The following is an 18,352-nucleotide window of genomic DNA, read 5'->3' as shown; positions in this document are numbered from 1 at the left end:
GTGTGATTGAAATATTTCAACGAAATTATGTATATCGTTATTAATCGTAATTCTATGGCCGATTTTAAAATAAAATTTAGTCCGAAAAAAATACTTCGGCCGCCATCTTGATTTGATACTTTTTCATAAAACTCAAAATGGGGCTTCGGGGGAGAATGGGATTGGTCAAATTTTTATGTTGGTGTATACTTTAGTCGATGGCGACAAAAATGTTGGGAATGGATTTTTGAATTTGACTTTTGCTTTTTTGCAACTTCCGGTTGAATTTTTTTCAATTTTTGAAGGCTTGTATCTCGTGACCTTGACCTTTGATGACCTTGACCTTCATAGGGTCAAAGTTCATTGACCTTGGCTATCATTTTATACTTTGACCTTTGACCTCCGACATGTACTTCCGGTTTTATAGCTATCCGTAAAAAGCCAAATTCGCAACTTTGGACTGCTCTAGCACGTGACCTAATTAACCTAGAGGGTTAATTTTTTCGGTTTTCTAATGTGCTTCTCATGCACTTTACATAGATATAGAACAATTGCTTTTTTAAAGCAAAATTGAAATTCGTGATTTTTTCAAATTTGAGTTTTTTTTTTACCATATTTGTGTCTTTTTGATCTTGGTGTATGTATATCTTATGACCTATTCTATGTAGAACCTTGATATTTGGAATACAACTAGACGCTTTGAATATGAATTCACCTATGACAAAAAAATTGGGGTGGGCGTGGCACATCCGGGTTGAATTACTAATTGTTTACATTTTGCGGCTGGGGCATAACTCGCATAGGATACGTTTGTTCAAAAAGGGACTTTGCACACAATTACCTCATCCTTTTGGCCAGTTTGTGTTAACAGCTCAGTTGTTTCAGCTTTATAGTTCCAAAAAAGGAACGGGTTTTAACATTTGGATATTTTCATTTTTCGATTTTGACCTTTGTTGACGTTTGTTGACCTATATCTTTTGACTTGAATAATGTAGAATTTTGAAATTTAAAACACAACATAACATTTGGAATATCTATTACCCTATGCAAAAAAAATTAAGGTGGGCGTGCCACATCTGGGTTATATTACTCATTATTGACATTTTTGGCCAGGAACATAACTCGCAAAGTATACGTTTGTTCAAAATGGAACTTTGCATACAATTATCTCATGTTTTGAGTCACTTTGTCTTAGAAGTTTGGTTGTTTCCGCTTCATAGTTCAAAAAAAGGAACAGGTTTTGGAAATTCAAAATTTTCAATTTTTGACCTTGACCTTTGTTGACCTTGATCTTTCTAGGATCAAACGTCATTGGCATTGGCTATCTATTTATACTTTTATATTTGCTGTCCTATGTCAACTTCCGGTTTTATAGTCGTATGCAATTAGAAATTTTGAAGACGTATATCTCTTGATCTTGACCGTTTTAGACCTTCTCCTTTACAAGATCAAAGGTCATTGACCTTGGCTATCTGCTGATGCTTTCATTTGTGAGGTCTGACGTCTACTTCCGGTATTAGAATCTTCTAAAAAATAAAAAATTATCAACTTTAGACTTGTTCTTGCGCTTGACCTAATTATCGTCGATGGTTGATTTTTTCGGGGTCTTTAGCAAATTGCTACATTTGCAAAGTCCCACTCTGTGCCACGAGTGGCTCTAGTCTTCTGATTGTTTTTATTTGTGTCAATATCATTAAGATGTGCACTATTGAATTTGGTGATGATCCGATGATTTTCTTGAGAGATATCGTTTAAACTCTATCGTGTTTTTTTCACTTTTTTGGCTCGTGCTCACCCTACAGGCTACGATATAGAGTTTGTTTTACATTTCACATTTAGCTCTTTATCAAGCTGCTGTTGGGCGTATTCGCTTGTGAGAACTTGCTGCAAGCCTATGTTTTGTTTGATTATTTTGATTATTAAGAAAACTCCAATGATATTTTGATATTGTGCAAATATAACAGATGCAGTTTGTGACTTTTATTTATATCATTCCCTTGTTCAGTCAGACGTTTTGCAATTCCATCACGACAAAGTGTTACATGACGAACTAGCACAAAAAATATTTACAAATGATAGTGATGTCATATACGTACAAGCTTTTGTACAATTACAGGAACCAAAGACATCTGACAGAAAATTGGAACAGTGCAAATAAAGCCACAAATATTACCGATTTACAGATGACAAGTTTACAAAACATCTTTACAATCATTTGAAGTTGTCAGTTGAAACCTTAGATCTACAGTGATCTTCATATCAGATGGATTTTGAGTTTTATTTCTATGCAGAAAATAGATTATTTGATTGTAGAGGTGCTTCATAGGATTTTCATTTACAAACATCAACTTAATTCTACAGCAAAAGATGCTCAATAACTTGTTCTAAGTAAATAAATATAATAAGCAGTTGAAAAGTTCAATATGATTTCAATTCTGTCTTCTGTCTATCATCTATTTAAAATATTAAACATTTTTCATATTTCTGTTGAAAATAGTGCTCAATACATCACACGTAGAGCAATATAGAAATATTGTAACATAATCTGATACATGTCTCAGGTTCTGTTTTAATATTTCCAAAATTGTGTAGATTCAGTTAAGGTAGTGTAAGCAATGAAATAAAAATTGAAAAACTTAAGTAGGCTATATGAGTTTAGAAAACATTACTGCAGTTTGTCATTAAAACAGGCTGTTTGACAGTGAAATATACCAGGATATACAAACTCAAATATTGTCATTGTAGATTGATATTTACATAAAGATCTGTGTGAGTCACAAGATAAGCTTAGATTTGAATATTATATGACCTAAATAAGTTATTTAGATACACCACGCCCCAGTGTAAACTAGTAAAATAAATATGTGGTTGAATATTGAATAATAAATGAACCCAGTCTCTATTGAATTGTTAAGAAAAATAAAACTCAATTGTGTGTATTGCAGAAATTTAATTTACAACTAGATATCTAGTGAATACTTTCAAATTTGTAGAGATCATCTGCAATTGATTAATTAGAATGTGGCTGGTTTTTCTAGTGGAGATCTATCTTTGTAACCAGTTTTAAGAAGGCATTTTTGCTTTACCTTCAAGCTTATTTGTAAGCCAACCCTTTGCATATGAGAATCTACACAAAACTCTTAGGAAATGATTACAGACTGTTCCTGTCCTTGAAACAATTACTTTGTAGGCCTTCTTGAATAGTCCAGATCATATTTTGAAACAAAACGTATAAAAAACAATTTTATCCTACAGTAAGGTTATTTTGACAATATATAAATCTGTCCACTGAAATACTATATAACACATAATATCAAGATTAGAATTTTTGCACAGGAAATCATGGTTTAGTTTTTGTGTGCTAGTTTATAAAATTAGAACAATTTCCTGTTAGTTTTTTTCTTCACTCAAACACTTTAAGATGTGAGGAAAAAGAATGTTTGGTTGAAGTTTTTGTTGTACTGTCATTTATAAAACTGACTCTTATTCCTCAAGACCATGGACTGAGAATTAAATTGAATTTTAAAGTAGGGCTGAGATCTCAAAATCAGTGTATTATAATCAAAAAAGACACATAATATGTGAGTCTCATAGTGGAGTTGAAATCTTAGATAAATGAATCATTGAAGTAGGACCGAGGTATGAAAATCCTAGAATTTTAGCTTAAAGTAAAGAGTGAGATCTCAAAATCATTCAATTGAGGGTTAAGATATCTAAATCAATTAGTTTTGAAGTATGGCTGAAGTATCGAAATCTGTGAGTCTTGAAGTTGGATTCAGATCTCAAAATAAATAAATCTTGAAGTAGGGCTGATATCTTCAAATCAGTGAATATTGAGGTGCGACATATTTCATAATCAGTGAATTTTAAAGAAGGTTTGATATTTCATAATCAGTTAATCTGGATGTTGATCTTAGATCTCAAAATCCGTGAATCTTGAAATAAGACAGATATTCAAATCAATGAAATTTGCAGTAGGACTGAGATCCAAAAATTTGTGATGTTTAAAGTAGAACTGAGATTTGAAAATAAGTGAGTCTTATAGTAGGCTGATATTTAAGAATCAGTGAATTTGTGAGATTGAGATCTCAATATCTGTTTTATCTTTAAGTTAATAATTGAGAAGAAGTTAAATGGGGCTGAATTTTTATTATCTAATTTAACATTCAGAATACACAGGGAACATTATTTTGTAAGACAAATGAATCCATTTGTTTAGTGTCTGGTAAAATAAGAATTTCATTTTCTGATTAAATGTCAGAAGTCTTTGAGGTATTGGAAACTGATATTTACAAAGAATCTTCTTTATTCTATTCTATACTGAAATTATCCTCAGGGCTCCAATGTCTAGTCTAACTATATTGGTTTGTAAGTGTTTAAAGAATCAAAATAATATAGACCCTGGAAACAAAATTGATGAAATTGAAATCTTTTAGTACCTGGTACTCCATTTAATTTTGACATGAAGAAAAATAGAATGCATATCTCTTTTCAACCCAAAGTTATTTTCTTGAGTTAAAGTTGAACATTAAATTAGTGAAGAAATCAGATGGTTAGGTATTGCTGCTGTTGTAGTAACAGAACAAAGTAAATTTTAGAGTGTATAGTAAAGGAAATATACAGCTGAATAACTTTTCTTTGTCATAATTTGTAGGTTACAAATTTTAAGGAGGTAATTGCCCCCTGTCTCATGTTTTTTGTTTCAACAGAAATCTGGTAAAGAAAGGGAAAGAAAGAAGATTTATTTTGCCATCTGTCTCTCATTTTTCATAATGTCACATGTTACAAGAGCTTATAGCCAGTTATGTCATTTCTTGAATAACAGAACTATTATATCTTAACACAATAGGCTTTGTTTTATTCCAACATCTGGATATTTTGTTCTTACATTAACAATCTTGTTAGAATGTCACTTTCTCAGTTACTTGGGTGTAAGAATAATTTATGATAGTAGGAAACTAGCAGTATGAGATGTAGATAAGAATAACAGAGACCTATAATTGCTAGACAAATCGCTGACTTCCTTTATTTAGATGGTTGTTTTTCACTCTCCATCCAATCTCAAGCATAAGTCGTATTTATAACAAGAAACATACCTTCCCTAATATCAGTATATATTATAATTGTGATAAAATAAGTCATTTTAGAGCTTTATTTCTACATGGTATACAATTATCTGTGAACAAAATAACAGTTCTAACTTTGATTACAAAGGAGCATGGCCTACAGAATATGACTCTTCTACAAAATTAAGGAGGTTCCAGACTGCAAGACTGATAGTGGCAGCGCCAGCCTTCCAAGATTGATGTTACAAATAGGGGGCAGACTGACTCGGACAACCGCTGAGGCTGAATTCATATGTCGCAAGCCTCTCATAGAGCGTATTAGAGAGTTCTCTCAAGAAAATTTGAGAAAAAACCCATTTCTATTTAAACTTATTATATTAGAATTAGATATTCTTATTTAGATTAAATGCCCATATGATTCAGTTAACCATTTCACAGCCGAAAATATCATTCACATCATGCAACAGGCACAAAATATTTCCATGAAATATATTCTGCAATAGTTGATAAAGAGGGCTTAAAACTGCAATTTCTCAAAAGGGTGTGGAGGTAAAATTCCTCTGAAAGCATCATTAAATGGCTTTATCAATTCCGATTTAAATGAAGTCTTTGAATAAATAAAATAAAAAATAAGTAAAATAAGATTAGGTTTGAGCTTATGAGATTGGAGAAGGAGGCCTTAAAGATGTCGAGATGACGATTTTATTGCAGTGACACGTTATTACGTTTGTACAATATGGCTGACATGTGAATAAGATCTATAGGCTGTAGACCTTTCCTTACAAAAAAGATACTTTTATGCTTAATATTTGAAGAGAAAAATTGGACTTCATTAATCATTCATAAATCATTAATTGATTTACCAGTTGTTATTTAGGCCTTTTATTTGATATCATTGGTGACGGTTCATAATGTGTCCATTATTTTCCAGCAAGACAAAATTATGATGCAATCTATAAAGTCAGTCCAAGAGAGGTATTGAAGAAATATATAATAGTAGACAACCTTGGAAAGGGTCAGAATATGTAATTTACTGTATATGTAAGAAGCTGATTATCGACACTAGAAGAAATTTTGATGGTGATTGAAAATCTCTTCAACCAGAATCTTATTTCCTGATGATCTCATACATCTAATAAGTTACCATAAAAGGAAAATTAATCATTTCTCTGGCGTCATGACTAGATCAATAAAACTACCAGCAATTTCTATTCTAATCTTAACTCTTTATTCAATACCCATGAGTTTTTTCTGTGCAGGATATTGGCATAGTAGTAGTAATAAGAGAATGACATCAGTGACAAAAATATCTAAAACATAAAAATTGATCTCAAGTTCTGTATCATTGTACGCGACTTGGAATCTGGAATGTATTTTGTCAATGAAATGAGCCATAAACATCCTCTGGCTATGCTGTTTTAGTCAAGATCATTGATTTTCTTTCTAACTTGCCTCATTTTCATCTGTTGCCATGTTTTTTTTCTGAGAAAATAATGATTTTTGGCTCTTTGCTCATGTTTTACTATCTCTTTATATTAAACTATATATTAAAACTTGCTTCCTTGTCGTTCTATATCAAACAGTTTGCCCTGAAGAAAGGTTGTTGAGTATGATAGATGGAATGAAGAAAGAAATCTCCAACTCAATAATTAGCTAGTCCATATGGTGTTCATTATTTCACATTACTCCCAGGAGATGGAGAGAAACTGGCAGCCATGTTGAATGGACCAGGTGCTTTTGACATTTAGTTCATTTCAACTGTTTCTGTGGTACTTCAAGGTTACCTTCTAGTTCTAGTAAATATCATGATAAGATTACCAAACTTTGGAAGCCAGTCAAATGTTTTTTAGAATATATAGACTTTTGAATCAGAATGAACCAGTTCTATATTTTGTTAAATTTTGGCTTTCACAGAAGGAACACAAATTACAATACCTTGTCCTTTGTCGGTATTTATTGATAAATACAAAAAATGAAAGCTTTGATATGCCATAACATGTAAATGTAGAAATATACATTTTCCCACGACAGCAACATTAGTCCATTTTTAAACGCCCACATGGAAATGTTGACGTATATTGACATTGCAGCTTAAATTTGATCTTGATGAAACTTGGTATGCATGTATATATTGATGAGATCTCAGTCAAGTTCGAAATTGGTAATAATTGGAAGAATGGTTTCAGGGAGATCACCCTTGACTTAGTAAGAACGCGTTAACATTTTTATCCGATTCTGATGAAACTTAGTATGTTTGTAGCTATTGATAAGACATTTTGTTTTTGTCCGATCTCGATGAAACTTGGTATGCATGTATATATTGATGAGATCTCAAGTTCAAAAATGGTAATAATTGGATGAAGGGTTTTTGAATTCTTGCCCTTGAATTAATTCAATACGTCTAATTTGGCTTATAGGCTGATAGATATAACATTTTTTATCCGATCTTGATGGAACTTGGCATGAGTCCTAAGTAAAGCTTGAAATTAGTAACAATCGGATGATTGGTTTCACATATTAAACCACTACAGACTCCGTTATCATTTCTGACAGCTTATAGTGGGCATATGTTACCTTGACTAGCAAGTTATCTTTTTGGATTGGATGGTTAACATGCACAGAATGTAGCACGCAAGGCCTTTCCCTTTCCGACCGAATAGATGCTTTTTCCATGTCTACCTCTAAACTCCTGGCAAAATATCCAGAAACATTAAACCTATGCTGGAATTAAACCATGGTAGGAGAACACATGATACTCATTGAACTTCTGCTGTCCAAGATAAATGTTTGAATGTTGAGTGAAAGCCTACAAGATAAATATTTGAATGTTAAATAGAAACCTACAATATAAGTATTAGAATGTTAAAAAGAAACCTACTAGATAAGTATTTGAATATTAAAAAGAGACCTACAAGCTAAGTATTTGAATGTTCAAAAAAACCTACTAGATAAGTATTAGATTGTTCAAAAAAAACCTACAAGATAAGTATTAGAATGTTAAAAAGAGACCTACAAGCTAAGTATTTGAATGTTGAAAAAAACCTACTAGATAAGTATTAGATTGTTAAAAAGAAACCTACAAGATTAGTATTAGAATGTTAAAAAGAGACCTACAAGTTAAGTATTTGAATGTTCAAAAAAACCTACTAGATAAGTATTAGAATGTTAAAAAAAAAAACCTACTAAACTAACTAGATAAATGATTGAATGTTAAAAGAAACCTACAAGATAAGTATTAGAATATTAAAAAGAAACCTACAAGCTAAGTATTTGAATGTTCAAAAAAAACCTACAATATAAGTATTAGAATGTTAAAAAGAAACCTACTAGATAAGTATTAGAATATTAAAAAGAGACCTACAAGCTAAGTATTTGAATGTTCAAAAAAACCTACTAGATAAGTATTAGATTGTTAAAAAGAGACCTACAAGCTAAGTATTTGAATGTTCAAAAAAACCTACTAGATAAGTATTAGATTGTTCAAAAAAACCCTACAAGATAAGTATTAGAATGTTAAAAAAAAAAACCTACTAAACTAACTAGATAAATGATTGAATGTTAAAAGAAACCTACAAGATAAGTATTAGAATATTAAAAAGAAACCTACAAGCTAAGTATTTGAATGTTCAAAAAAAACCTACAATATAAGTATTAGAATGTTAAAAAGAAACCTACTAGATAAGTATTAGAATATTAAAAAGAGACCTACAAGCTAAGTATTTGAATGTTCAAAAAAACCTACTAGATAAGTATTAGATTGTTAAAAAGAGACCTACAAGCTAAGTATTTGAATGTTCAAAAAAACCTACTAGATAAGTATTAGATTGTTCAAAAAAAACCTACAAGATAAGTATTAGATTGTTCAAAAAAAACCTACAAGATAAGTATTGGAATGTTAAAAAGAGACCTACAAGCTAAGTATTTGAATGTTCAAAAAAACCTACTAGATAAGTATTAGATTGTTCAAAAAAAACCTACAAGATAAGTATTGGAATGTTAAAAAGAGACCTACAAGCTTAGTATCAGAATATTAAAAAGAGACCTACAAGCTAAGTATTTGAATGTTCAAAAAAACCTACTAGATAAGTATTAGAATGTTAAAAAGAAACCTACTAGATAAGTATTAGAATATTAAAAAGAGACCTACAAGCTAAGTATTTGAATGTTCAAAAAAACCTACTAGATAAGTATTAGATTGTTCAAAAAAAACCTACAAGATAAGTATTAGAATGTTAAAAAGAGACCTACAAGATTAGTATTAGAATATTAAAAAGAGACCTACAAGCTAAGTATTTGAATGTTCAATAAAACCTACTAGATAAGTATTAGATTGTTCAAAAAAACCTACAATATAAGTATTAGAATGTTAAAAAGAAACCTACTAGATAAGTATTAGAATATTAAAAAGAGACCTACAAGCTAAGTAATGAACTAAGAATGAACATAAAATTTAAGAAATTTAACATTGGCCAATAAGAGCATATATTCATCAGTAGATATACCTGGTGTCATAAATAACATAACAGGATCCATATATAATCCTATAAATCCAAAAAACTTAAGTAATTATCCATAAATATGCAATAAATTACAAATAATTACTTAGTGTTAAGAATTTTCCAATTTTCCAGATTTTACAGGGATTCTGTTGTAACTTTATGACACTAGGTAAGTTCACTGATGAATATATACTCATATTGACCATTCTTGAGAATTTGAATTTTATGTTCATTGTAAGACGTAGTATCACTTTGAGACCTACAGGATAAGTATTTAGATGTTAAAAAGAAACCTACAAATAATTGTTTGAATGTTGAACACAATCCTGATATAATCGCTGAACAATAATATCTATGCTGAAAAATGAAATACATTTACTTGTTTAAGACAATTGTGAATAATAAAACATAATTATGGCAAATATGCAAAATGATGACAATAGTACACCACCAATTTGGTTCAAACATGTTTAGATTTTATACCAAGTTGAACAATACAATATGGTAGTCTCTATAGTGTAGAGAAATAATCAGAAAATTGTTGACTTTCTTTTCTCAACTCATTCAAACTGTAATTACACAAAATATTGATTTTTATACATGGTTACCATGACTACAGCACTTCATACTGTCATTGTGTGATTGAAAGGCTTTTATCTCAAGGTAGAAAATAAAGTCAACTTGGAAGTTTGCCAAGTGTTTCTGGCCACTTGCCAACAAATGTGTTATGGTCTCCACCTTACAAATGAATAAATGGTTTCAAGTGTATATTGAATTGAAACAGTTGAACAAGCTTTGTTAGGTTTAGTTTACTATAGATCTAACAATGACTAATATCAGTGTGATATGAAAATAATGGCTTTTACAATTGCTGTCGATGGATAAATACTATTGACAAGCTGCCATATTCTGAAAAGATTTTTTGTACCCTAGACCATTTCAGTTATGTTGACAATCATGTTGGTTATTGAGTGTATATCTTCGGTTTAAGATTCAAAACTTTGTGTTAAAGCAAAGTGACTTCATACCAAAATGTAAGAAATTTTGTCTTGCAGAATATTCCTTTAATTATGATGAAAACTGCAAAAAAGTTTCTTCGATTTTGATCATAAATTTAAGAAAATGATGCAAAATTTCAGAAATTCTTTTATGTTTCTAATAGTTCAATTGAGTTCAATTTGATTATAATTTTGTTGTCCAGAAGTGGTAGCTAAGTCATGTGACATAACTTTCTATGCAATAGAAATTTTAATAGAATTCAGTATTAGAAATTCAATCCATAGTCAATTGGACAAAGTGGCAATGTCCTTTAGAGTGCAAGCATCTTGAGCTTTTGCAAATACTGTATATTTTTTGTGTATGTGCACTAAAGACAGTTTAGTTATGTGTATAACAAAAGATCCACATTTCATGATTAGAACCATTAAGGCCTAGTGACAATTTTTATCCATGTATATTGTAGTAGATTAATACGATGAAGGTTAATCTACTACAATATACATTGTACATATTAATCTTTGTTATTCTGAGAAAGGCAACAATCTAGTAGGAATTGTAAACAAATGGAGAATGATACATGTAGTAATTTAATACATAATTACACCTTAAACATAACACTTTATCATTTGACATTTTATTAACAACCTTGAATGAACTGATATTTAGTTTCAGTAGACTGACAATGTGAGAAATTATCCTGTGTGAATTTATCTATTATTTATGTTAAAGTTAAATCTGACATATTTTTAGTTATATATCTATATATAATTTAATGTATTATTCAGATTCATATTAGAATATTGATCACTGAAACTCTTGATGAATAGAGAAAATCTGTAACATTCTGATAATTAAACATTTCTGGAAAGTTTTAATATGCAAAGGTGTTACAATATAACTGATAAAATTAATAAAAGAGAAGAACAATTGAAATAAATAAATGACATGGATTTTGTTATTGTCATGAAAATAAATGCCATTTAAGAATCAGTTAATAAATTCATGAATAATTTTCAAACTGCTGTTATGTCTGCTTTTGTGCATTATGGTACATTAAAAATAAGACTCCTCTTGAAATATGAATTTGTACTGAATTACCCTGCCATGATTGGACTAAACTGTCCTGCTTTGATTGGACCTTTTTCCTATATTAGATTAAAATGCCTCGATTGCAGCAATCTGAAGTAAATGTAGTTGTTTTACCTCGCCTTGAACTATCCTGCTTTGAATCAGCTACTGTCATGCTTTGATGAGACCATTCTGCTTTTGGACAGTCAACTCAAAATGAATTGCTGATATTGATAATTGATGATATATGGTAAACACTATAGTAATTGATGACATGATCAGATTATTGTAACTGAAAATGTGTAATAAGGACTATTGTAATTGATATAGATAATGTATATGGACAATTGTAATTGAAAATGTATTATAATGACTTTTAATTCATGATTTATGATAAGGTCTATTATAATTCATAATTTATGATAAGGACTAATATAATTCATGATATATGATAAGGACTGATATAATTCATGATATATGATAAGGACTAATGTAATTCATGATTTATGATAAGGACTAATATAATTCATAATTTATTGTAAGGACTATTATAATTCATAATTTATGATAAGGACTAATGTAATTAATGATGTATATGATAAGGACTATTATAATTCATGATTTATGATAAGGACTAATATAATTAATGATGTATATGATAAGGACTATTGTAATTCATGATTTATGATAAGGACTATTGTAATTCATGATTTATGATAAGGACTAATATAAGTCATGATTTATCATCAGGACTAATATAATTCATGATTTATCATCAGAACTATTGTAATTCTTAATTTATGATAAGGACTAATATAATTCATGATTTATGATAAGGACTAATATAATTCATGACTTATGATAAGGACTAATATAATTCATGATTTTATGATAAGGACTATTGTAATTCATGATTTATGATAAGGGCTATTGTAATTCATGATTTATGATAAGGACTGATATAATTCATGATTTATGATAAGGTTTAATATAATTCATGATTTATGATAAGGACTAATATAATTCATGATATATGATAAGGACTAATATAATTCATGATTTATGATAAGGACTGATATAATTCATGATTTATGATAAGGACTATTGTAATTGGTAATGTATGGTAAGGACTATTGGAATTGATGATGTATGATAAGGACCACTGTAATTGATAAATGTATTATGACTTTTGATTCGTGATTTATGATAAGGACTATTATAATTCATGATTTATGATAAGGACGGTTGTAATTGATAATGTATGATAAGAACTATTGGAATTGATAATGTATGATAAGGACCAATGTAATTGATAAATGTATGAAAAGGAATATTGTAATGGATTATGTGTGACAAGGATTTTTGTAATTGATAATGTATGATAATGAATTCATGTATTGTAATTGATAATGTATGATATATTAAATGCTGTCGGTATTGATGATATATATGTTAATGATGAAATGTAATAAGTATTATTTTTTTTCTGTAATTACAGTCAAGATGAAAACAGTCGACATGATACAAATGATAATAGTGAGTTACCTCCACCAAACAATTTATCAGATTCTGAGTTCAACAGAAGTAGACCGAGGGAAAAGAAATATGATAAATCAAATCAGAGCAGGTAGGTTGATTGTTTAATGAAATAAATCTCTGACTTCCATAAAAGTAATTACTTCTTCCATAAATATAAATATATAACTGAAGCTCCAACTTTAGTAGAAAACTTTCATAAATATAATGAACTGAAGCTCCAACTTTAGTAGAAAACTTTCATAAATATAATGAACTGAAGCTCCAACTTTAGTAGAAAACTTTCATAAATATAATGAACTGAAGCTCCAACTTTAGTAGAAAACTTTCATAAATATAATGAACTGAAGCTCCAACTTTAGTAGAAAACTTTCATAAATATAATGAACTGAAGCTCCAACTTTAGTAGAAAACTTTCATAAATATAATGAACTGAAGCTCCAACTTTAGTAGAAAACTTTCATAAATATAATGAACTGAAGCTCCAACTTTAGTAGAAAACTTTCATGAATATAATGAACTGAAGCTCCAGCTTTGATAAATGTAATAAAGTTTCAACTTCAGTAGAGCTTACACTTATGGAACTCTTTACCTTGATCTTTAAAGAAACTCGATAAAGTATTTTGGCAAATTTAAAAAACAACTCTTTTCTTTCTTGAAAAAATAGAACAACATAATCAGATGAATAATAAATGTATATAAATATAACTGTTAATAGTTCTACTGCTTTAGCGATTCTAGTTTGGTTATTTTAAGTTTCTTTTGTATTATATGTTGTGTTCCTTTGAAGGGCAAAATTGTAAAAAGGCCAGGCAGAATTTTCACTGTATTAAAGATTTTATTGTTATTATTATTATTATTATACTTTGGTAAATATAATGAACTAAAGAAATGGCAGTATATTCTGAAAAAAAACTCGAGCTCCAGTAAATAGAATAAACAATATCTTCAATAGATGGTTAGATTTGTTATTCTACATACAGTAATAACATAGTAATTGTGTTTTAGGAGTGTAACTGGTGATGGTAGTGAAAGGAATCCAAGTGGAAGTAAAAGTGACTCAAGTGGATCCCGATCTAGCAGTAGTAGCTCTAGTTCATCTTCCAGTAGTGATTCACCATCACCATCTAGAAGGTAAGTTCAGTCTGCCTCTTACATTACAATAAGTTATCATGCAATTTAATTATGTATTATAAGTACATGTACATGAATGAAAGTGATCTGAGCAAAAATGTTGCATCATTGTGTTTTGTTTCCATATAAGTTAAATGAAATATACAACTATATTTATATTTATTAAATTAGAAATTTAATATGGAATTGAAATGTTTATTTATTTGTTTAGTCGTGCCAGCAGTCCAAATAGCATGAAACCTCCAGTGAAGAGGAGATCATCAAGTCAGACTGGTATAGGAAGTAGTAAATTGGTAGAGAAAGCAGCTAGTGAAGCTGGTTCAACTAGTACACAACCTACTAACTCAGATAAACGTCAAGTTGGCATCTGTGTGACCAAACTGCCAGCTAGATCTAGTGGTAGGAATCCAATCTTCTTTGTTCCATGGCAATTTTAATTTGACAATGTCATGTCGACACAGTGATATTAACCAATATCAATAGCAGCCCGTCTGATGAATGAGTCAATTCTCCTAATCTAGAAAACTAGCACTTTGAATCGAATGTCCTATTTTGACTTACTATGTTAATTTTGATATTATAATTTTAGATACCAGTTTAAGAGATGGTTTATTTCATGAATATAAGAAACATGGTAAAGTTACCTCAGTGCATATTAACAAAGCAGATGATGGTGAAAGATTTGCTATTGTTAGTTTTAGAAAGTAAGTTTATTATTTTGATATATAGCCAACATATTAATAATATAATTAGTAATAAATTAGTAACAAAGTAATATATTAATAATCCAAGAAAATTATATGACATCTTATTATGAGTTGGGACTACATATATTGTTGTGATTGTTATTTTACTATCGTCACAGAATTCTACATATTACATTAAATTTTGCAGACCAGAAGATGCATCAAAAGCTATGGAAGCTTCCCAAGATAAAATGTTTTTTGGTACCAAAATTAGTGTGAAGCCACATGAGGGTATTGGTTAGTATAGTTTGTATTTGTAAGCTTTTTCATTCAGTTTCCATCATTTAGAACCTTCACAACATCAAATTGGACATGTCGGCTTATGTATATGCCAGATATATATGTAGAGGTTATTTGGTAAAATGCCTTTTATTGTGAGATATTGATCTATAAGATCTAGTTGTGCTCCTACAGAAGCATTCATTGTGTCTGAAACAATTGGTTTGCAATATTTTTAGTGGTAACTACTTAAGAACTGTATTTTGTTGTTGATAGAAATATGTACGTAAATGAAAATGGAATCCTGGATATAAAGTATAAAGGTGTGTTGTAACATCTTTCAGGTGTTAATATAGGTGGTAATTTTGAGTTTATATAACTATTCTTACACTATCCAGGTGATAATATGGCTTTATATTATATTTTATGTTTGTCATAGGATTTTTATTTCTATTTTATTAATAGAAGCTGATGATGCTGATTTCCGTCCAATTGAAACCGAGTTAGATGAATTTCATCCGAAATCTACACGAACTTTATTTGTGGGAAACCTAGAAAAGGAAACATCTATACAGGAACTAGTTGATAAATTCCGACCTTATGGTGACATTATAGTAAGTATGAAGGTAATATACATCAAATTAAATGAGGCTAGGGATGTTCAGAGATAGATATATTAGTTAAGTGTTTAAAATATTGTTGTACATGGATATAAAGGCTATTATATGGTGTTGACTATTTATTTCAGGATGTAGATATAAAACGTCAGGGAGCTGCCTCAGCCTATGCTTTTGTTCAGTATGCTGATATTGTTAGTGTTGTTAAATCTTTACGTGCAATGGAAGGAGAACATATTGGTGCCAATAAGATAAAGGTAATTTTGAAAAGTTTTAATTTAGGTTTGTCTGCTCAACTTTTCCTTGCCCACTTTATTGTCTGTACTGTTCTAATTGTCTTTATTACCGTTTTTCTTCTGAGACATATTGTCTCTGATCATGACTTGATCCTTATATTTAAGGAATGAATGTGGATCTTGTTATCTTTATGGGTAAATAAACGCTGGTTTATCATGTGACAAGACGTACATGACCAGCTTCGCCGGGTCATTGTCTTGTCACATGATAAACCAGCGTTTATTTCCCCATAACAATAACAAGATCCACATTCATTCCTTATATTTACATTGGTTTATCTTTTCTGATAAAATACTCCAAAATGTTTGAATTTAATTGTAAAAATACCTGAAACCGTTGTTGCTTAATTCACCGATATCTGTCAATCAAGTTCACCGCCCCACCCCTAACAATATAGTTCTATGAACCAACAGTCTTATTAAAACGGAATCTGTTTAATATGTCTTGATTTAAAATACTTGTTAGAAACCCTCTCAAAATTGCTTTACAATTTTAGGTAAAAAACTTGGGTCAATCCTTGTTTCCGTTTTCGATGTATTCATATGCCTTATTGTCACGTGACAAACTTATTGGAAATGTAAATATTAGGAATAAAACATGAATAAGTTATAGGTGTAAAATGAGGTTATGCAGTATCTAGGACTATCCTAAAACAGAATTATATGATTAAACTATTTAGTTAGTGATCAGTTTCTTAATTATGGGAACATAGAAATATATAACAGATGGGAATGGGATCAATATTTAAGATATTTTTGTAAAATGATATTAAAAGAATAATTACTGTTGGTAGACTTTAAGCAGCGGAAGCTAAAATGTGCAAAATGACACTTTCAACCTGTTGGCATGGTAACTGTGTAGACAATTAGCAATATACTTAGTTTTCTGTTCATCATTATCTGAAATTCAGTTCAATTAATTTTTAAATATAATGATAATAACATTTACCATCTGAAACTAGGTATATTAAAGAACTGTATTCCATAACAGTTTATTAATTATATTGGCTCAGCTGAAGCAACTATTTTTCTTGATAACTTTCTAATACATTGATTGTCTTTATTTCTCTTCATTTTCAACATGAACATGATTTTAAGGTTGACATACAAGTTCAGCAAATTTCAATTTAATTTATTATGAAATTCAAATGATGTTATTTGAAATGAAACATGGATGAGAAAATAGAGAGTTATTGTAGGTTATTTATGTAATATTATACTGATGATATTGAGTGGTGATTTAGAATGTAATTCAATGATTATATCTTGGGGGGTAACAGACTATAACACCTGATAACTGTTATTTATGATTCTAAATTTCTAATCTATAAATCATTTAGAGTGTTTATTCTATAATAATTAATTTTCTCATATATTATCAGTTAATAGAAGGCTTTTTTCAAGGTTTCAAAGTTTTTAGCATAAATATTTTGTAATTGATCATTCCATTGCCTTTCTTATTTTGCTAAGTTTTACAAGATACATGTTATTTATGAATATATTTTAATTTATTATAAAGTTACGAAATATACATAAAGGGATATTTTAGTGTTCCTTGACATTTTCCAATGAAAAACATACAGCTGTTTTGTGAATGATAAAGTATATTGACCATATTTTGATATTGTTTCTTTCAGTTGGGGTTTGGAAAGAGTATGCCGACTAATTGTGTTTGGATAGACAATATCAGTGAAAATGTGTCGGATACTTATTTAAATAGACAATTCAGTAGATTTGGTGAAGTCACCTATAGTATTATTGATCGTGTGAAGGGTAGAAGTCTAGTTTATTTCACAAATATGGAGAATGCAATTTTTTCTGTGGGTGAAATGAGAGCAAGGAGTTTAGGTGGCAAGAAGATTCATGTAAGTTACAAAATTTTTGTTATTCTAATTCCAAAATGTATAGCTCTCTTTGAACCATACTGAATCTTACCTTATTAATAAAAGTTCATTCTATTAAACTGTTTTATTTTTAAATTATTTTCTTAATCACACAATCCTTATTACAGATTGATTTTGCGAGTCGCGAGTGTCAAAATAAATTCTTTGAGAAAATGGAATCAACCGGTCAGCTGAGGCCAGGTGAAAGACCAGATGAAAGGGGGCGTGGTGGGGTGCGGCGATCTCAATCTCGAGATTATGAAAACTTCAGTGATGATAGGTAAGAATGGATTTCAGTTGTTTGTGATAT

The 18,352-nt window shown here is 29.8% G+C and overlaps 1 protein-coding gene across 1 annotated transcript; it reads left to right on the top strand.

The window, feature by feature from the left end:
• Positions 1-14,153: 14,153 nt before the first annotated feature.
• Positions 14,154-18,087, top strand: LOTGIDRAFT_125397 (hypothetical protein; the record flags this gene model as incomplete). Its single annotated transcript, XM_009062195.1, has 7 exons — positions 14,154-14,281; positions 14,568-14,680; positions 14,871-14,985; positions 15,176-15,258; positions 15,715-15,860; positions 15,995-16,120; positions 17,797-18,087. Coding segments are annotated over 7 exons (1,002 nt in total), but the record flags the coding sequence as incomplete, so codon positions are not given.
• Positions 18,088-18,352: the final 265 nt, after the last annotated feature.

The sequence above is a fragment of the Lottia gigantea genome, assembly GCF_000327385.1.
Source record: "Lottia gigantea unplaced genomic scaffold LOTGIsca_50, whole genome shotgun sequence".
NCBI classification, from domain to species: Eukaryota; Metazoa; Mollusca; class Gastropoda; family Lottiidae; genus Lottia; species Lottia gigantea.
Note: the sequence above shows the minus strand (reverse complement) of the source record. Positions and strands in the feature narration are given on the sequence as shown.